The 22,670-nt window shown below is 36.1% G+C and overlaps 1 protein-coding gene across 2 annotated transcripts in view; it reads left to right on the top strand.

Annotated features, from left to right (window-relative positions):
- The window catches only part of TBCA (tubulin folding cofactor A), an 85,509-nt gene that overhangs the window by 45,509 nt on the left and 17,330 nt on the right, over positions 1-22,670 (top strand). For both annotated transcript variants that reach the window (XM_021699935.2, XM_044916738.1), the window contains exon 2: positions 20,915-21,020. In XM_021699935.2, coding sequence (XP_021555610.2) covers positions 20,915-21,020 — 106 coding nt within the window. The remainder of the gene's footprint in view (positions 1-20,914; positions 21,021-22,670) is intronic.

Below are 22,670 nucleotides of genomic sequence, written 5' to 3'. Positions count from 1 at the left end.
AATCTTTTTCTTTTGACCACATCTATTAACATCCCTTGGAAGAGCATTCCTTTGTGTTCTGTGAGAGAAAACAATTGTTAACACATTTGAAAAATTGGCAGTTTAGTTATATTTACATGGTGAATTAGAAGATAGATTTGCCTGCTGCATATCAGCATTTTGAGCCAGCTCCCATGTCTTTTTTTTTTTTTAAGATTTTATTTTTAAGTAATCTCTACACCTAACTTGGGACTCAAACTTACAACACTGAGGTCAAGAGTTGCATGCTCTACAGACTGAGCCAGCCGGGTGCCCCACCCCATGTCTTTCTTTAACCCCAAATGCTGCAGTTATTACCTGGGTTTTTTAGGTTGACCAGAGAAAGGTGTTTGTTATAGGCATGTCCATATATAATCATGGTAGTCTGTCCATAGAATCAGGATCCTGAAAGATTCTATCAAATAACTTCTCTGCAGTAGTCCAGGAAGACTGTGTAGAACAACTTGCAAAAAGTTGTGATGCTCTTAGAATGACATAAAATTCACTGTATATTCTTCTGTTTTTGTGAGGTAAGTTAGAGGATTTTTATGGTTTTACATGCTGACGCATTGTTCATGGGGCAAGAGCTAACTTAGGGTGGTGTGCCTCCAGCTGTGAAAATGCAACATTTTTTTGGAATATTTTATTATTTATTTATTTTTATTTATTTAAAATTTATTTATTTTAGAGAGGGAGGAGGAAGGGCAGAGGGAGAGGGAGAATCTTAAGCAGGTTCCATGCCCAGCGCAGAGCCCGAAGTGGGGCTCAATCTCACAACCCTAGGATTATGACCTGAGCTGAAATCAAGAGTCGGACACTTAACTGACTGAGCCACCCCCTGGTGCCCCAACCCCAAAATGCAACATTTTTAAGCAATGTTTACTGACAAATTCAGAAAGTTAGGCTGTAAAATGACTATTTTACTCAGAGTAAACAATTCAAGAATAAAAGGGTGAAATATTAGAGATATACAAACTTTATAAAAACTACAGATTATATTTAATGTGACATAGACTAGAAGATTTGTAGGGCATCAGAGTCACTGGGGATCAGTAATCCTAGAATAATTCAGAAAATTTTACTATATTAAATTTTAAAACCAAATTTGCTAGCTGTTAAAAATTGTAGCACATAGAGCTCTATATCAAGTATCATTACCAAATATTATTTAAATGCAGTTAAAGGCTTAAAAATTTGGCTTGAATGAAAAAAAATGATTTTAAACATGATAAGGTACAAAATAAATATATATTTAAAGTAGGCCCTTTAGCATGTACTGAATTACTCTGTGTGTATACTTTTGGATAGGAATACAGTGTGAAAATTATTTTCAGCGCTTATATTATTCTGAATGGAAGTTATCAGTTAATGATTATTTTGTTATTCTTCCATTATAAAGGGCTTAAACAAGATCTCAGTATCAGTAATATAAACACAGGAGAAATCTTTGTTTCTTCTTGAACCATTTTGACCTAATGAACACATCTTAGTACAACAAACTGAAAAAGTACATTACATATCAAAGTACCTTTGTATAATGTTCATCATCCCAAAGCCATGAGTTTTTCTCTGCATCCTAGAGCTCTACAACTAAAAAATCCCATATTTAGCTCCCAAATGTTCTCATCAGTAGTTCTAAGAATAACTTGAGTTAATGTATCACCAAGAATAATTACTATAGTAAAATATCATTAAATTTGGCTTATTTTATAATTTGATAAAATTCAGATATTCTAACTAATGTTAGCTTATTTATGAGAAGTGACTGTCATGAATCAGCTAAAGTCATTTTCATTAAGTGATATTTTCTTTGCTCATTTTAGTTTTGATAACATATTAATTTGGACTAACTATATACTTCATCATCTGTCTGAATGTTTTAGGCAAACTGAACTGTTTCACAGAACAGAATGATGGTGTTGGATATTCCTCTCTTAATATTACAGTTTATTGGGGTCCTCTTTGGATGCCGTCCCAAATCCCTTTTAGATCTAAGTTATGTATAACAAATTTAGAAATAAATTATGAATAGTAATAGTACAGATGCCATCCTTCCAATATAGTACTGTTCAGCTACCATGTTTTCAGTTTTCTTCTTTTAATGCATCTAAGATTGAATTGGCTGGGTTTGGTTTGGTTTTGTTTGTTTTGTAGCTACATCACACTCTGACTCATATTGAGCTTGCAAGCCAGGGCTGCTTTATTTGGTTCTTGTATGATTCCGATACTGACAGCTCAAGTTGGGAAAAAGGGTATCATTTTAGAGTGGGATAATGACGAGCTCACTTTTCAACCTAGTTCAGTTAGTTGCTGGTGGGATATCTAACTAATAGAGATGTTATTAAGACAGAGATGTGGGTTTGGACAGAAGATAAAAAGTAAATGTACAGAGAGATTTATGATTTTTAGGTGATAATTAAAACTGTCAGAAGCTTTTGTGTGGAGATGAAGCAGCTGTGGGAGGTGCTGTTGCTTTTTCTGTACAAACTCAAGCAGAGACTATTCACAGTACCTTTATTAGCCCTTTCATTAGTACATACTTTTCAATCTCACTGGTATCTCAAAACCTTTAAGGGACAGTTTAGAGGATTAGTGAAATAATGAATTTTACATTTTTATTTTTGAATTATTAATTCTTAAGATAAGTTTATTAGTCCCTGAGATTCATAATATTGCAAAGAAAATAGTGGTATTGGTTTTATATTTGTCATGCATCATCTTAGCTGTTTATGGAATGTCCTGTCATATTTATTAAAATTATTAAAGCATGTATTCTATTTGAACAGTGACTATAACTTGAAACATCTCCAGTTTAGGAGAAGCGTACTGGGAGATGATAAGGTAACAAATACAGTAAATGAAACAGTTTCTTTCATTTAGATAACAAGACATTGATAACTTGTTGCTTCCAGTGATTGGGAACTGAGCCACTGGGGGTAGGGTGTGGGTGGCAGGTTGCCTTTTCACTTTGTACTCTTTTGTGCTGTTCAGATTTTGAACCATGGAATGATTTTAGTTTGGGAACAGATAAAAGAAATTTAAATTTTGAAAATTACTTTATTTACTTCATAAGGCAGTGTAATGTGTTAGTATTGACACTTGAAGTTAGAAGTCGTCATTTCAAGTTGTGATTTCACCATCGCCTGGCCAGCTGACATTGGCTGAGTCATTTCACTTATTTGAATCCCAGTTTCCCATTTGCCCTACTTACCTCTCAGGGTAATTGTGAGTTCACTCAAGTATGTGAGGCACATACTCCGATAGGTGCTGAGAGGAGGAGACACCTTTTCAATCGTATGGGCATCCACTGTCAAGCGTTGAACTAGACCAAAAAAATTTTTTTTAAGATTTTATTTATTTATTTGAGAGAAAGAGCACAAGCAGAGAGAGGGGCAGTGGGGGGAGGGAGAAGCAGACTCCCCGCTGAGCAGGGTGCGCCAGAACTAGACAAAATAATTTTGATAAATCCTATATATTTTGAAGATCAGTAAGAAGGATTTACAGTAGCAGCTTGGGAGTGGTAGGGAAGAAGTTAGTGTGGTCCTTCCAGAAGACATGGACATTTGAGTTTATGAAGAGTAAGTAGGGTGGGGAGAAAGGATATATTTTGCTAAGAAAAAGCTCTGGCTCCATCTCATTTGATGTATGTTTGTGTGTAGCACATACTTGTTTTATCTATTTTAAGATAGTACTGTAGCACGTTCTTCCTCAGTTTGCTAATCCCCAAAATTTTGGCTATAATTATTAGTTGAAATTTGGGGAAATCTGACTTGGGACTTTACAGTGACCACAAAAGAATTAGTAGAGAATCACTAAAACTCAACCAAATTTTTAGTACATACATTTTGCTGTATAGACCATAAGTATTAAATCATCAGATTTGGATGTCAGTCTATAGTTCTTTCTTACTAAGGAACTAGTGAGAATTCTTAATTCAGGGGCTAAGCCTCTAATTTGCAGCTCACTTGCATTTTCCCAAATGAGTAGATTTTTATTCCCTGCATCTTTCTTGAAGTTTTTGTCCCCATATACTCTTGTATTTCTTCTGTGTGCCTAGTATCTCATTACTATACCCTTAGTCTTCAAAAGCCTAGTCTCTTACTTTGATTTCTATAGACTGCTTTCTCCTGGTGTGTTTAGCAGAAAAACTTGTTGTCTACTTTACTTGCTGAGTCATGTATATAACTTTTTCTAATCTTGAATATTTTTTCCCTCTTTAGTGGTGGGAAAGATACAAATTTTAAATCCATTTAACAGGAAGTTATTGAGCTCCTAAGTTATAAGTACAAAGGGTTTACTTGGTGCCATATTGTTTCCTTTGTAGCACCATTAAATATCTTACCCCAGAATAGTTTGTAGACTTTTAATGTTGAACTACCTAATACCTGCTCCCCTGTAAGTTACAGTTTAGGGGCATTTATATTTTACTATTTAATATTTAACATCGAAAATCCTGTAAGTTATAGAAGTACTTCGTAAATTGAAAATAATGATATAGATAGAAGATTGTATTATTTATTACGGATATTAGCCTCCTTAACACCATGATTATTAAAAACAAGCACAGGGCGCCTGGGTGGCTCAGTTGTTAAGCGTCTGCCTTCTGCTCAGGTCATGAACCCAGGGTCCTGGGATCACCATCTGAGCCAAAGGCAGATGCTTAACCGACTGAGCCACCCAGGCATCCCACACACAGGTTTAGTTTTAAGTGTGAAATAGAGACTTTTGCACAAAATTTATATGGAATATTTGTTAAAACTGTAGAAGACATGAAATTGGGTATTATGTAGGTACTTTCCTCTCTACCTTTTTCATGCGTATTTGTAAATGAGAAGAAAAAGATGAGGTGTCTCAATTTCTGAGTGATATAGCAGTTCAGAATGAATGAGTTCAAAGTAAGAAAGCATTATTTCATAATTGCAGAACAATCTTCTGCTTTTTTTTTTTTTTTTAAGATTTTATTTATTTATTTGACAGAGAGATAGAACAAGTAGGCAGAGAGGCAGGCAGAGGGAGCAGGGAGCCCGATGCGGGGCTTGATCCCAGGGCCCTGGGATCATGACCTGAGCCGAAGGCAGCCGCCTAACTGACTGAGCCACCCAGGTGCCCCCAATCTTCTGCTTTTAATGACTCACTTTAGATGCTTTTAGCCTCAGAATAACAGAAAATCAAGCTATATGTGGGTTAAACAGTAAGGATGTTCATCATCTCATACAAGAAGCAATCTAGAGGTAGGGTGCTTTCCGAGTTAGTTAATTGAGTAGATTGATACCATCATCAAAAATTCAAGTCCTCTGATATCCCAGAATGACCTGTCCTTTTCAACTGGATCCTCTCATGATCTCATGGTACCTACCACAAGTGGCAGATGTTACAGGTGATGATGTCTGGGGAAGAAAACGGAATTTTATCTGCTTATGTTGCATTTACAAAGAATAGCAACCTTCTCAGAACCCCCAATGAATAGCCCTTATGTAGTGTTGGCCACAGTTGGGTCACTTAGACATGCCTAAGCTACCACTTGGCAGGGGTGGCTTCTTTCTTTGAAGGACATGGCTGCTTGGATGATCATAAAATTCTGCGGACAGGTAAGAAGTGGCTGTTGGGTAGGCAACCAATAGTGCCTGTTGCAATTGAGCCCGTTTTAATTTTTTTTTTTAATGTGTTCAAATGTTTAAGAATTACTTTAAAAAATAAGTGCATCAGTAGTAGAGTAATAACTATGAATAAAGCAGTTCTTTGGCACTTAACAGCTATGAGAACTTACACAAGCTCCATGAATTTCAGTTGAGTTATTACTAAAATGGGAATAATAATGGTACCTATTTTATAGGGTTGTTTTGAGGATTAAATGCCATAATGAATGTAGTGTGCTTTGACATAGTATTTGGCCCATAGTAAATGATCACTATGTGTTAACTGCTTTTATTATCATATTTTAATTTTAACTTACCTTGAATGATTCAAGCTTTTGCCTAAATCTATTATATAATATGTTTTATGGGATGTCAGTATTGTAACTATCTAGGGTAGTTTTGGGGGAAGCAAATTTGATGATGGCCATTGGAAATGCTTAAACGTCAAAAGTCATTCATCCAACCTAACTTCTTTATAAGTGTTGCTGTCTGTTTTCAACATAATTTTGATTATTATTACCATTTTTGATCAAAGTTTCATGAAATGTAGCTTGTATTCATTTCTGGAATATTGACCCTGGTTCAGTTCTATTTAAATATAAAGACTTTTTTTTTTTTTTTAAGATTATTTATTTGTCAGAAAGAGCACGCACAAGCAGGGGGAGCAGCAAGCAGAGGAAGAAGCAGGCTCCCCGCTGAGCAAGGAGCCCCATGCGGGACTTGATCCCAGGACCCTGAGATCATGACCTGAGCCAAAGGCAGACGCTTAACCAACTGAGCCACCCAGGCATCCCTAAAGACTTTTAAAAACATTGTAGGGGTGATAATTAACAAGGGACTGTAAAATGGGAATGATACTTAAATAGGACTGTAAGTATATAATACAGTAAAGTACTTAACAATATTAGGCCTTCAATAAAAGTTTCTTTTCTTCCTTATCTCATACGATAAACATGTCAAAAGTATTGTTTGTTTCTTCAGAGACAGAAGAGGTTGTTACCAGCTGTGTCAGTAGGGGAGAATGATAATCAATTAGGAAAAAGGAAGTCATGCTAGGAATTTCAAATAAGGATTTAATACAGGAGATGGATTATACAGGTGTTGATATAACTTTTATGAAATGCTCAAATTTCATTGGCTGGCCAAGGGTCATCTTAGCCATCACTTATATCATGGTTTTTATGAGAAAAAAATAGGTAAGCATACCTTAGCTTTTGAACAAACATTAAAAATACAAATATTTCAAATAAGTTGGGGAAGATGTATTTTACTCACAGTTCTATTCTGACAGTTGCAAATGAATAAATTATATATTATTTTAAATATGGTATATAGCATAGGATTACGTTTCTTTTTCAGTGGATGCTATGCTGCCCAGAGGAGATTATTCTTACAAAACTAAGTTAAATGAATTTTCTTTTTCATTAATTGCTTCATATTAAAACCATAACTCTAGGAGTGGTGGGTGCTTTTCCTGGAGTTTCCGGTTGTTAGTTGAGAGGGGGAAAAAAGACATGATTTCCCTTTATCTTCAACTCATTGTATCTATTCCTTAGAATCTATTCCATTCTTCTTCTTAAAGATATTCTTGTAAGATTCCACATTAAGATTCTAAGCCAGGCCTACCTACAGCAGTTTTAATCCTGGGATTTTTTTTTTTCTTCATTAGACCATTACAGTTATATTAACCATGATTTTTTTTCTTGATTTTCATCTTCCCTTGCTGGAGTACATTCTTAAGTAAATTTCTCAGAAAGAGGGAATTGCAGATAAACTTCTGAACTTTTATAGAACTAAAAAATATTCCCCTGGCCTGTGACTTATTTCATCAGTTGTCCATATGACTTACTGTCTCCTTCAGATCTTAACTCACATATCCTCTTCTCAAAGAGGCCTTCTTTGACTATCGTATTTTAAATTTCAAATCCTGTGTATTACCAGTCCTTCTTTATTGCCTTTTCTCTTAAAGCACTTAACACATTCTAACATGCTATATATTTTGCTTATTTATTTCTTCTATTTCCCCACTAAAAAGTGCTGTACGGCAGAGATTTTTGTAGTTTTGTCACTGCTACATCCTTGAGATATAAAATCATGCCTGGCACATAGTAGCCCCTCAGTAAATATTGCTAAGTGAGTTAGTTAATGTTTCCCTCACTATTACGATTATATATTGAAGTTATAAATAATTTTCTCTTAGAACTTTTCAGGGATTGCTCCATTGTCTTCTGGTATCTGGTGTTATTAATGCAAAATATAATGTCAGTCTCCTTTTTTCTTTTTCTTTTTCCTTTTATGGGTGACCTGTTCTCTCTTTCAGAGCTTTCCCTGGGTGGCTCAGTCAGTAAAGCATCTGCCTTCGGCTCAGGTAATGATCCAGGGGTCCTAAGATTGAACCTGGCATCAGGCTCCCGGCTCAGCGGGGAGCCTGCTTCTCCTTCTCCCTCTGCTGCTCCCCCTGCTTGTGCTCTCTCACTTGCTCTCTCTCATATGAATAAATAAAATCTTAAAAAAAAAAAAAACTTTCATTTTCTTAGATCTCTGGAAATTTTCAGCACTGTACATAGATTACACAGTACTGAAAAAACTGTAGGTTTTTTCATTGATTCTAGTTGGTACTGAGGAAGCTCTTTAAATTAAGATTATTGTTTTTGTCCAGCTCTGGGAAATTATATTCTTTTTTTTTTTTTTTTTAAAGATTTTATTTATTTGCTTGACAGAGAAAGAGAGAGCACAAGCAGGGGGGGCAGCAGGCAGAGGGAGAAGCAGGCTCCCCGCTGAGCAGGGAGCCCGATGCGGGACTCGATCCCGGGACTACAGGATCATGACCTGAGCTGAAGGCAGTCGCTTAACCGACTGAGCCACCCAGGCGTCCCAGGGAAATTATATTCTTAAAAAAAAGAAATTCTTACCCTGGTTTTTTGTCTGTACTATCTACAACTATTGATTATCAAATTTATCTTCTTTTCTCTTCGTGTGCCATTTTCCATATTTTTCTCTTTTTAATTTTGTATCTTTTTAAGGTTTGATATGTTTATTGATAGTTAAACAGTGAAATCTGGCATACTGTTTTCTTTGACGAAAATGAAATACCAATAGGCTACAATAAGATAGATTGATTTAATATTTGTATTTTGTTTATTACTAATAATAATGGATGGCAAAGGTGGCTTATCACATTAATAGGAAAAGGAAGTATTCATCAGTAAATGAACACGGCTTATTGGAAGAGGGCTTGCTCTAATTTTTTATCAGACACTATATGTTTTAAATATTATGTAATAAAATATTACACATCCATAAAACTTATGAGTAGAGATGTTCATTACAGTATTATTTATAATATGGGAATGGCCTAAATGTCCAATAAGGTAATACTTTATTAAGCTCTCATACTGGTACTGTGAAATGCTTGGTGACCACTAACAGCTATATTTTTCAAAGAATGTTCAGTAATATTGAAAATGATACATTGAGCATAGCATAAAGTATATAAACTTGTTGAGTCATTATGTTGTATACCTGAAAGAAATGTAACAGTGTGTGTCAACTATACTTCAATAAAAAAGAAAGAAAATGATAAATTATCCCAATTATTTGTGTATACACACACACATATAAATTTTCACACGTGTTTAATAAAAAGGACTAGTGGAAAGTATTCAAAATGTTAATACAGGTCTATATTCCCATATATGAAACTGTTGGGCCAATATATATTCCTGAATTCCAAATTTTTTAAATTTTAGAACAGAAATATATGTTTTTATAACATCTGGAGAAGTACTCTATAATCAGACACATATTTCTGCACTGAAATGTGACTAATTCACATTAAGTAGGATACATAAAGTTTATAATTTCATGTCAGTGGAGGTTACATTTTGCTGCTAAATCAATTTGTGCCAAACTTAATTTTAAAATTTCCTTTTTTTTAAACCTTTTTGGATTTCAGAATTATGTGCATTTTGGATCAGTAGTTATTTAAGCAATGAAATTATGAATTTTTTTAATTTTTGTTTTTTATAATTTTTCACGTATTTCTAGGAACATATAAATATTTATGTTACAGGAAAAATATTTTAGCAACAAATTTAAAAACTATGACTATTAAAAAAAACTATGACTGTATTTCTTACTAAATCTTAGCCTTCCCTACAGGAAGGGAAAAGAGCCAAATTCACTGGAAGATATTCATTCAGTGATTTAGCAAGCACCAGCTTGCATTCCCAACAACAGTGTAGCAGGGTACCACTTTCTCCGCATCCTTGCCAACATCTGTTGTTTCCTGACTTGTTAATTTTAGCGATTCTGACTGGTGTGAGGTGGTATGTCATTGTGGTTTTGATTTGTATTTCCCTGATGCTAAGTGATGTGGGGCATTTTTTCATGTGTCTCTTGTCCATTTGTATGTCTCCTTTGGAGAAATGTCTGTTCATGTCATCTGCCCATTTCTTGACTGGATTATTTGTTTTTTGGATGTTGAGTTTGATAAGTTCTTTATATTTAGATACTAGCCCTTTATCTGATATGTCATTGGCAAATATCTTCTTCCATTCTGTCAGTTGTCTTTTGGTTTTCTCGACTGTTTCCTTTGCTGTGCAAAAGCTTTTTATCTTGATGAAGTCCCAATAGTTCATTTTTGCCCTTGCTTCCCTTGCCTTTGGCAACGTTTCTAGGAAGAAGTTGCTGTGGCCGAGTCGAAAAGGTTTCTGCCTGTGTTCTCCTCTAGGACTTTGATGGATTCCTGTCTCACATTTAGGTCTTTCATCCATTTTGAGTCTATTTTTGTGTATGGTGTAAGGAAATGGTCCAGTTTCATTCTTCTGCAATGTGGCTGTCCAATTTTCCCAACACCATTTGTTGAAGAGACTGTCCTTTTTCCATTGGATATTCTTTCCTGCTTTGTCAAAGATTAGTTGACCATAGAGTTGAGGGTCCATTTCTGGGCTCTCTATTCTGTTCCATTGATGTGTGTGTGTGTTTTTGTGCCAGTACCATACTGTCTTGATGATGATGACAGCTTTGTAATGGAGCTTCAAATCCGGAATCGTGATGCTACCAGCTTTGGTTTTCTTGCTCAACATTCCTTTGGCTCTTCAGGGTCTTTTCTGGTTCCATACAAATTTTAGGATTATTTGTTCCAGCTCTGTGAAAAAAGTTGATGGTATTTTGATAGGGATTACATTGAATGTGTAGCTTGCTCGAGGTAGCATAGACATTTTCACAGTATTTGTTATTCCATTCCATGAGCATGGAACGTTTTTCTATTTCTTTGTGTCTTCCTCGGTTTCTTTCATGAGTGTTCTGTAGTTTTCTGGGTACAGATCCTTTGCCTCTTTGGTTAGGTTTATTCCTAAGTATCTTAATGGTTTTGGGTACAATTGTAAATGGGATCGACTCCTTAATTTTTCTTTTTTCTGTCTCATTGTTAGTGTATAGAAATGCGACTGATTTCTGTGCATTGATTTTATATCCTGCCACTTTACTGAATTCCTGTATGAGTTCTAGCAATTTTGGGGTGGAGTCTTTTGGGTTTTCTGCATAGAGTATTATATCATCTGGGAAGAGTGAGAGTTTGACAGCTTCTTTGCTGATTTGGATGCCTTTTATTTCTTTTTGTTGTCTGATTGCTGTGGCTAGGACTTCTAATACTATGTTGAATAGCAGTGGTGATAGTGGACATCCCTGCCGTGTTCCTGACCTTACGGGAAAAGCTCTCAGTTTTTCCCCATTAAGAATGATATTCACTGTGGGCTTTTCGTATATGGCTTTTATGATACTGAGTTATGTTCCCTCTATTCCTACACTGTGAAGAGTGTTAATCAAGAAAGAATGCTACACTTTGTCAGATGCTTTTTCTGCATCTACTGAGAGGATCATATGGTTCTTATTCTTTTATTTTTGTAGTGCATCACATTGATTGATTTGTGGATGTTGAACCACCCTTGCAGCCCAGGAATAAATCCCACTTGGTCGTGGTGAATAATCCTTTTAATATACTGTTGGATCCTATTGCCTAGTATATTGGTGAGAATTTTGGCATCCATATTCATCAGGGATATTGGTCATTGATTCTCCTTTTTGGTGGGGTATTTGGTTGTGGGATCAAGGTGATGCTGGCCTCATAGAAAGACTTTGGAAGTTTTTCTTCCATTTCTATTTTTTGGAACAGTTTCAGAAGAATAGGTATTAATTCTTCTTTAAAGTTTGGTAGAATTCCCCTGGAAAACCATCTGGCCCTGGACTCTTGTTTGTTGGGAGAATTTTGATTACTGCTTCAATTTCCTTACTGGTTATGGGTCTGCTCAGGTTTTCTATTTCTTCCTGTTTCCGTTTTGGTAATTTATACATCTCTAGGAATGCATCCATTTCTTCCAGGTTGCCTAATTTGTTGCCATATAGTTGCTCATAATATGTTCTTATAATTGTTTGTATTCCTTCAGTATTGGTTGTGATCTCTCCTCTTTCACTCATGATTTTATTTATTTGGGTCCTTTCTTTTTTCTTTTTGATAAATCTCACCAGGGGTTTATCAATGTTCTTAATTCTTTCAGAGAACCAGCTTCTAGTTTCATTGATCTGTTCTACTGTTCTTTTGGTTTCTATTTCATTTATTTCTGCTTGAGTCTTTATTATTTGTCTTCTCTGCTGGGTTTACGCTTTATTTGCTGTTCTTTCTCCACCTCCTTTAGCTGTAAGGTTAGTTTGTGTATTTGAGAACTTTCTTGTTTCTTGAGAAAAGTTTGTATTGCTAAAACTTCCCTCTTATGTCTGCATTTGCTGCATCCGAAAGGTTTCGAATAGTTGTGTTTTCATTTTCATTGGTTTCCATGAATTTTTAAAATTCTTCTTTAATTTCCTGGTTGACCCATTCATTCTTTAGCAGGATGCTCTTTAGCCTCCATGTATTTGAATTCTTTCCAAATTTCCTCTTGTGATTGAGTTCTAGTTTCAAAGCAGTGTGGTCCGAAAATATGCAGGGAATGATCCCAGTCTCTTGGTATGGGTTGAGACCTGATTTGTGACCCAGTATGTGATCTCTTCTGGATAATGTACCATATGTACTTGAGAAGAATGTGTATGCTGTTGCTTTAGGATGGAATGCTCTGAATATATCTGTGAAGTCTTTGTGGGCCAGTGTGTCATTCAAAGCCCTTGTTTCCTTGTTGATCTTCTGCTTAGATGATCTGTTCATTGCAGTGAGTAGGGTGTTAAAGTCCCCTACTATGATTGTATTATTATTGATGTGTTTCTTTAATTTTTTTATTAATTGGCTTGTATAATTGGCTGTTTCGTGTTAGGGGCATAAATATTCACAATTGTTAGATCTTCTTGTTGGATAGATCCTTTAATTATGATATAGTGTCCTTCCTCTAGAACCAGTCTTTGGTTTAACATTTAATTTGTCTGATATAAGGATTGCCACCCCAGCTTTCATTTGATGTCCATTAGCATGATACATGGTTTTCTACCTCCTCACTTTCAAACTGGAGGTGTCTTTGGGTCTAAAATGAGTCTCTTGCAGACAGCATATTGATGGGTCTTGTTTTTTTATCCAGTCTGATACCCTGTGTCTTTTGATTGGGGCATTTAGCCCATTTACATTCAGCGTAACTATTGAAAGATGAATTTAGTGCCATTGTATTACCTGTAAAGTCACTGTTTCTGCATATTGTCTCTGTTCCTTTCTGATCTGTGTTACTTTGGGCTTTCTTTTGCTTAAAGGATCCCTTTTTTTTTTTTTCTTGAGAGACAGACAGCACAAGTGGAGAGAAGGGCAGAGGGAGAAGGAGAAGCAGGATCCCCCCTGAGCAGGGAGCCCGATGCAGGGCTCAATCCCAGGACCCTGAAGTCATAACCTGAGCTGAAGGCAAACGCCCAACTGACTGAGCCACCAGGCGCCCCTTAAAGGATCCCTTTTAATATTTTATGGCTGTTTGGTGATCACAAATTCTTTTAGTTTCTGTTTGTCCTGGAAGCTTTTTATCACTCCTTTTATTTTGAATGACATCCTGGCTGGATAAAGTATTCTTGGCTGCATATTTTTCACATTTAGCACCCTGAATATATCACGTCAGTCCTTTCTGGCCTGCCAGGTCTCTGTGGATAGGTCTGCTGCCAATCTGTTTCTACCCTTGTAGGTTTCAGACCCCCCTTTTTTTTTTTAAGATTTTATTTATTTACTTGACAGCACAAGTAGGCAGAGCGGCAGGCAGAGGGAGAGGGAGAAGCACGCTCTCTGTGGAGCAGGGAGCCTGATGTGGGGCTCAATTCCAGGACCCCCAGGATCATGACCTGAGCCGAAGGCAGACGAGTAACCAACTGAGCCACTCAGGCACCCCGGTTTCAGACATCTTGTCCCAAGCTGCTTTCAGGATTTTCTCTTTGTTGCTGAGATTTGTAAGTTTCACTATTACATGTTGGGGTGCTGACCTATTTTTATTGATTTTGAGGGGGGGTTCTCTATGCCTCCTGGATTTTGATGCCTGTTTCCTTCCCTAGATTAGGGAAGTTCTCTGCTATAATTAGCTCTCTAATTTCCTCGTCTTCTGGGATCCTAATTATTCTAATATTATTTTGCTTTATGGTATCACTTATCCCTCGAATTCTCCCCTCATGATCCAGTAGTTGTTTATTTCTCTTACTCTCCCCTTCTTTATTCTCCATCGTTTGATCTTCTATATCACTAATTCTGTCTTCTGCCTTATTTATCCTAGCAGTTAGAGCCTCCATTTTTTTTGTTGCATCTCATTAATAGCCTTTTTTATTTCGACTTGGTTAGATTTTAGTTCCCTTACTTCTGCAGAAAGGGATTCTCTACTGTCTTCTGTGCTTTTCTCAAGCCCAGTTAGTATCTTTATAATCGTTATTCTGAACTCTAGCTCCAGCATCTTACTTATGTTCATACTGATTAGGTCCCTGGCAGTCAGTACTGCCTCTTGTTCTCTTGTTTGAGGTAAGTTTTTCCGTCTTGTCATTCTGTCCAGTGAAGAATAGATGAATGAGAGAACAAAATACTAAAATGGCAATGAGCCCAGAGAAATATACACTAAACAAATCAGATGAGTCCTGAAACAAACAAACAAAATTAAAATTAAAAAAACAAAGAATATAATCAGATGGGTGGATGAAACAGAGCAATACACTGGATCCTGTGTGTATTTTGACCTTTTAGAAAACTAGATTCCAAAATTGTAAAGAAAAATTACATATGTACAAAAATAAAATTAAATACGATGAAGTGATAGAATGTAACTATAAAAATGAAAATTAAAAGACAAAAAACAAGAGAAGAAAAAAAGAAGGAGTATACACAGGTTAACAGAACAGAGCAATACGCTATATTCTGAGTGTATTTGGGTCAGTTTGTTAGAAGAAACTACATCTTAAAATTGTAAAGAAAGAAAACATATATAAATAAAATTAAATACATTGAAAGGATAGACTGTATCTGTAATGATGAAAATTTAAAAAGACTTTAAGATAACAAAAAAAAACCAAAAAGAGAAAGAAGAAAAAAAGAAGAAAAAGAGAAAGAATATGATCAGGCAGGTGAAGAGAACAGAGCCATACACTAGATTCTGGATGTATTTTGGTCTGTTAGAAGAAACTGCATCCCAAAATTGTAAAGAAAGAAAAACTTACATATTTACAAAAACAAAATTAAATACAATGAAAGATAGAATAACTATAAAAATGAAAATTAAAAATTTTTTTAAAGTTGATAAAATCATTGAAAAAGGGAAGAGAGAAAAAAATTAAAATTGAAAGACTAAAGAATCATGGGGGGAAAAAACCGTGAATTCTATATGCTGTATTCCCCTAGTGCTGGAGTTTTGCAGTTCTCATTCCTTGGTAAAACTTGATCTTAGCTGGTTGTTCTTGCTGACCTTAGTGGGAAGAGTCCTTTTACATTGATCCTCAAGTGTCTTTGCCTGGGCGGAATTGCACTGCCCTTGCCAGGGGGCCAGGCTAAGTGATCTGCTGGATTGCTGCATGTGGCTTTTGTTCCCTGAAGGCTTTCCACACCACTTTCAGAGGATGAGAATGAAAATGGTGGCCTCCCAATCTCCAGCCCCGGAGCCAAGAGCTCAGGGCCCCACTCCTCAGTGAGCCCTCAGGGAAAAGCAGTCCGTCACTCCTGTCTCCCTGGTCTCTGTCTGCTCTGTGCTCACCTAGCCTGTTACTGAACATTTGTATCTCAGTCATGGGACCCCATTTTGAGTCCCCAGACCCTGAAGACTCGTGTGGTGCATAACTGTGCGTCTCCTCCCCAGGTAGGAAGGGGAGTCTCGCTGATTCTGCCACTTGCTGGGCCCCTGCTCAGAGAGTAGTTGCCTGCCTGTGCTGGGGTTTGCGGTTTATGGCAGCCTTGAGCTGAAAGCCCACTCCTGGGCTTGTTGATTGCAGCTGGCTTCCCTGCTCCGATGCCTGGGAGCTCTGCCACACTCAGGCACCCCCGGTCTTTCTGAGACCCAGGGGATCCTGAGACCACACTGTCTCACCTAGGATTCCGCCCACTTTGCCACCTGGCCACTTCTCAGGCAGGGATGTCCCTCACTGGAGCAGACTTTTAAAAGTTCTGATTTTGCACTCCACTGCTGTATCGCTTTCCAGTAGCTGGCTTACATAGGTTCCCTCCTCCTGCAGTTTATCATCCCATATACTGCCTCAGATTCACTTCTCCGCACCTCCTACCTTGGAGAAAGTGGTCGCTTTTTTATTTGTAGAGTTGCAGCTATTATTTTCTTAGATCTCTGGTTGAGTTTGCAGGTGTTCAGAATGATTTGATAGCTACCTAGCTGAATTCCTGAGACCAGGTGAAACCAGGGTCTCCTACTCTTCCTATTTCTGTTTATTGCTAAATATTATTCTCTTATATGGGTGTATCATATTTTATTTGTCCATCAGTTGATGGGTTTTGAGTTGTTTTCACATTTTGCCTATTATGCATAATGCTGCTATGAACACTCATGTACAAGTTTTTATGTGGACATATGTTTTCATTTCTCTTGGGTATACACTTAGGAATGGAATTACTGGTATATATGGTAACTCTCTGTTGAACTTTTTGAGGAATGGCTAAACTTCCAAAGCAGGTATACCAGTTTGCATTCCTACCAGCAGTGTTTGATGGCTTCACTTTTTCCACATCCTTGTCAGCAACACTTGTTACTATCTGACTTTTTTTTTCTGACTTTCTAATTATAGTCATCCTAATGAGTTTGAAGGGATATCTCACTGTGGTTTTGATGTACATTTCCCTGATAACTAATGAAGTCTTTTCATGTGTTTATTGGGCATTTGTATATTTTCTTTGGAGAAATGTCTATTCAGATTCTCTTTACCCATTTTTAGTTGGGTTATTTGTCTTTTTATTATCAAATTGTAAGTTATTTATAGATTCTAGATATAAGTTTCTTGTTCTATGTATGATTTTCAAGTATTTTCTCCCATTCTGTTGTCTTTTTCACTTTCCTAATAGTGTCCTTTGAAGCACGAAAGTTTTTAACTTTGACAAAAGCCAATTTATTTTTTTTTCCTTTCTTTTTCTTACAGTTTTGGTGTCATATCTAAAAATTCACAGAGTCATCAAGATGTACTCCGAAAAAAAAAAAAAAAAAAAATTTTTACCCCTATGTTTTCTTCCAAAAGTTTTCTAATTTTAGCCTTTTAGATCTTTGATCCATCTTGAGTTAATTTTTTTATATGGTTGGTGTAAGGTGGGGAGGTGGGGTAGAAATCACAGGTAAAAATCAAACTAAAGATGATATGTCTGAAGATACTAATAAATAAATAAATAGCAGGAGATACATGAAACAAGACTGCCAAAATACTAATTATTAATGTTCAGTGAAGAATGCATGGGATTTACTATGCTATTTTTTCTAGATTTTTTTTGTTTGAAAATATCCATAACAGAATGTTTTTCTTAGTATCAGTTATAGTTTCTTGGCACCATTAATTACATTGACTTATCATCAGTATCCTTTGCTTGGTATTGGACTATTAGTTATTAGATGGCCTCAAGTACAAGTTGGGGTATAACTGAAAATCTTAATTACTATAATAAAAACTGTACAAGCAAAACAAATTAAGCTAAAACTTTTTTTTTTTTTTTTAAGATTTTATTTATTTATTTGAGACAGAGAGAATGAGAGACAGAGAGCATGAGAGGGAAGAGGGTCAGAGGGAGAAGCAGACTCCCTGCTGAGCAGGGAGCCCGATGCGGGACTCGATCCTGGGACTCCAGGATCATGACCTGAGCCAAAGGCAGTCGCTTAACCAACTGAGCCACCCAGGCGCCCCTAAGCTAAAACTTTTTTATCTCAAGGTCTCTAAATTCTTGATATACCCAAAACTTGTGTTCTATTTAGAATTTTATGAACAGTATGTTTAAATGTGTTGTATACAAATTCGTGTAGTTTACAGCTTTCTACAATCTACTTCTCAGGCTTCTGTTGAGGGACAGCTGTTCTGGAGAATGCTGAGTGGAGAAAAGTCTTTTTTTTTTTTTTTGCCTCAAATAAGCTTGCAGTTGAACAAAGATAAACTGATTTCCTTACCACAGGACTTCTCAGGATCTTTTAATATGCAAATACAAATCCTAAATCTTTAATATTTGGCCCGCAGTGTTGTTTTGTTTTGTTTTGGTTTGGTTTCTTTTTAGAGAGAGCGTGAATGTGCACTCTTCTCTTTGTAACAGAACAATAGAAATACAGCAAGGATATAAAAAATTGACCAACACCATCCAATCACTGGATCTAATTGACATTTATAGAATATGCCATTTGACAATACAAGAATACACATTCTTTGTTTTTTGGGGGTTTTTTTGTTTTTTTGGCAGGGTGCAGAGGAGGAGAGAGAGAACCTTAAGCAGGCTCCTCGCCAGCACAAAGCCCCATGCAGGGCTCAGTCTCACAACCCTGAGATCAAGACCTGAGCCAAAATCAAGAGTCAGATACTTAACCAGCTGAGCCACCTAGGTTCCCCAGCAAACAGTGTTTTTTAAGCTTATTTGACCACTTGTATACCATGGAGTAGTTTGGAAAACATCAGACTACATATTTAAAAATCACATTAATGCCATACTTATATAATTAAAAATTTAAGTTATTTATCACTCCCCTGATTGTCATTTCTTAAAGTTTCTCCTTTCTCCTCCTATGTCAATCCTTTTCTATTGCTCTTATTTTGGTAATTTCTTCTCATGTATTTGTCTAACTACTGAAAGTGACCAGATTTTGAAATTGCTGTTTCTCTATGGGTATGGGTTTGTTACTAACAGAAAATATTTAACACTAGTAGAAACTATTTTCAGTTAATTATGCCTTTAAAATATAATAAATTATGACTTCTATTTGTACTTGTTATTTAACTAATAGCATTTGCAAAACTTGCAAAAGAGAGCAGTGTTTAGAGAATTACAACTATTAGATAAATTTTGTTGTCTTTCTAATTGAATTTTGCTTTATTCCAAAAAATTTAGAAAATATTGCTACAGGAATAACTAGCGAACTTTAAAATTATTCAAAATTGAAAAAACTGGTGAACTTTGATCCAAATCAGGAAAGATGGCACCATTACAATGGAGAAGCATAATGAGGATGATAAACATCCTAGGGGTGGTGTTCAATATCAGACCTCTTTTTTTTTTATATACATTTTATTTATTTATTTGACAGAGAGAGACACAGCGAGAGAGGGAACACAAGCAGAGGGAGTGGGAGAGGAAGAAGCAGGCTTCCCGCTGAGCAGGGAGCCCGATGCGGGGCTCAATCCCAGGACCCTGGGATCATGACCTGAGCTGAAGGCAGACGCTTAATGACTGAGCCACCCAGGCACCCCCAATGTCAGACCTCTTAATGAGACCAGTGAATAATACTGACTATTGGCATTTTATATGTAGTAGTGAATGGGTGAAGGACTATACTCATAACTCACTACTTGCTATTGTTTTTTTGTATTAATATTCAGCTATAGGAATGTTTTAAAAGTCAAATGAAGAATAAACTCAAATGTAAAAGCTCAAAAAAAAATTTAACTCCCAGCTGACCTCAGCTGACCTCCCCTACCCCAGATCATTAGGGCTTTTCTGCTCAGGTAACCAGAAATAGTACTTTCCCAAGTACTGTCTCCCTGATTATTTGTTTCTTGAGTATCCTCTGTTACTTGTTTATATTCATTGCCCTGCGTGGTGCTTGAGATTCTTTCCCCCTCTGTTCCTCCCTTGGCGTGCACACACTCTCTAAAATAAATAAATAAAATATATATATTTTTAAATCCTGTTTTGAAATATACTTAAAAATCTTAGTGTCATTGCAAATGATTAGACAAAAGCCATTCTCTTACATTTTTAAATTCCATCCCAGAAACATAGGTCTAGAAATTAATAAACGAGTCAGATGGAGAAAGCTACTTTTAATATATATGAACTCTGAAAGCTTTTTATTCTGCTGTTTAGATATTGTGAGTGTTAGTGTTTTCTTGAACTACATTTTCGTTTTATATTAAAACTGATAAACCAGGATTAGAGGAGATTGAGCTATTATGACTAATTGTACTTTGGTTATTTGAGGAATAATCAGTAGAACTTTGTATTTCTCTCTTCCAATTTATTGTTGAAAATCTCCCTGATCTTTATCAATATCTTTTCTTGCTTTAGTAAATAAATATTTGTTTCCACTGTTTGTCCCTAAGAGAACCATGTCTAAATTATCTACCCCAGTCCCTCACACAAGGAAGGTTCAGCATAAAATTAAGTGAATGGTAAATACTTGTTAAACAATTTTATTGTTGAAGATAATGTAATCTTTCTTTGTGATTTGGCATGCAATATACTGATTTTTTTTTCCAGTAAGTTGAGCTTTTTCCATTATGTTTCAAGTACATGTATAAAAATTTGGAAACAATAAATTAATTAAAAGGACAAATGTTAGTACATAATAATTTTGTGTGTGTTTACATTGTAAATACAATTATTATAGTGAAACATATTTTTAATTAAAAATTTAAGAATTTCATGCTTTGAAGATTACACTTGCTTTAGACAGGTATAGGACTTACGGGCCTGAGGATCAGACTTATATCTATGGCAAAGTATTTTTCTTTTCTCCTTACCTTCTCCCCATCTAGTACACATACTTTGGTATTCTAAGTATGTTTTATATTTACATTTTCTTTGTTTCCCATGGTCTGTTTGCTAGAGAGAAAGTTAATTCTAATTCTTGGAACCATTTTTGGTTTATTTATAGATTGGTCAAAGAAAAAATGATGTATGAGAAAGAAGCAAAACAACAAGAAGAAAAGATCGAAAAAATGAAAGCTGAAGATGGTGAAAATTATGCCATTAAAAAGCAGGTAAATTGTATCTTTAATAATAATAGCTAACATTTACAGAATACCATGTTAACTAATATTTTAACAGCCCTTTGAGAAGGTGCTATTATTTTCTTCTTTACTATTAAAACATCCGTTTAAAATTAGGGAAGCAGGGGCGCCTGGGTGGCTCAGTCGTTAAGCGGCTGCCTTTGGCTCGGGTCATGGTCCCAGGGTCCTGGGATTGAGCCCCGCATGGGGCTCCCTGCTCAGCTGGGGAGCCTGCTTCTCCCTCTGCCTCTCCCTGACGCTCCCTCTGCTTGTGCGCACTCTCTCTCTGTCAAATAAATAAATAAAATCTTAAAAAAAAAAAAAAATCAGGGAAGCACAGGTTACATAGTTTGCCCACAGTCACAGAACCACCACGCAGTATAGCTAGGGTTTGAATACAGGAGTTCTCGGTCTAAAATTTGTACTCTTATCCATTAAGCTATCCTCCCTCTCCATTTTATAAATGTATTAAATATAAAAATGGGGGCACCTGCCTGGCTTAGTGAGAAGAGCATGAATGTTGATCTCAGGGTACTGAGTTTTAGCCCCACATAGTTTGTAGAAATTACTAAAAAAAATAAACTTAAAAATATTTAATATATAAATGGCCTAATCTTACATTAAGTGTATTTGTATATTAAATTTACAAATATTTTCCCCAAACTGATTTGAAGAACACCAAAATAAATATATATATATTACAAGTGGCTTCTTCTGATTATTCTCATGACAAATTTCAGTCTCCTTAGTACTGCACACAAGGCTCTTCTTAATTTTGGTACCTGCTTATCCAACCTTATCTCTTGCTATTCCCTCCCTGGATCTCTTAGGTTTTGCCTTTTTGTCCTGAACATGCTCTTTTCCTTTTTTTTTTTTTTTAAATTTTATTTTATTATGTTAATCACCATACATTACATCATTAGTTTTTGATACAGTGTGCTCTTTTCCTTTGCCTCTGACATACTGCATGTGTGTGAGATGCTCTTCCTACTTCTCCTACCTACCCTTTCCTTATTAATTCCTGTTTATCTGTTAAACATCCCCTACCCTCTACCTCCGTCTCCTTTGCTGAAACTCTCCCTTCCCCTCCCCCTGTGCTCATTGTCTCCTCCACCCCGTATTTGTGTGTGTGTGTATATGTGTGTGTGTTTTAACCTTCAAGAGTTCCATCTGCAATCTCTAGGTCTTAAGTTCATACCGTCCTATAACTTCTCCATTTTTATGTCCACTCATTTATTCACTCAACAGATATTTATTGAATCCCCTGCTACTTGCAAATACTATTCTAGGCATTCTTTCAGGCATGGCATTAAAAAGAACAGCAAACCAGAAACAAAAAAACTAGAGTCCCTACTTACTTGACATTCATTCTAGTGCCAGTATCTCCCAATTTGTATCTCTGGGCTTGACCATTCCAGACGTATATATATTCAGCTAATCACCTACTTGGCATATTCTCTTGGGTGCCCAAAATAAAAATCTTGGTCTTCCCTCAAGCTAACCCACCTTCTCAGAACAAAAATCTGTTCCTTCTCTTGTTATCCCCCTTCAGTAAATGATATCTCCAGTCATGCAGATACCTAAAACCAAAAACTTAGTGGATCTCTTCTTGATGCTTTTCTCTTTTAATAACCACATCTA

The sequence above is a fragment of the Neomonachus schauinslandi genome, chromosome 7 (genome assembly GCF_002201575.2).
Source record: "Neomonachus schauinslandi chromosome 7, ASM220157v2, whole genome shotgun sequence".
Lineage (NCBI taxonomy): Eukaryota > Metazoa > Chordata > Mammalia > Carnivora > Phocidae > Neomonachus > Neomonachus schauinslandi.
Note: the sequence above shows the minus strand (reverse complement) of the source record. Positions and strands in the feature narration are given on the sequence as shown.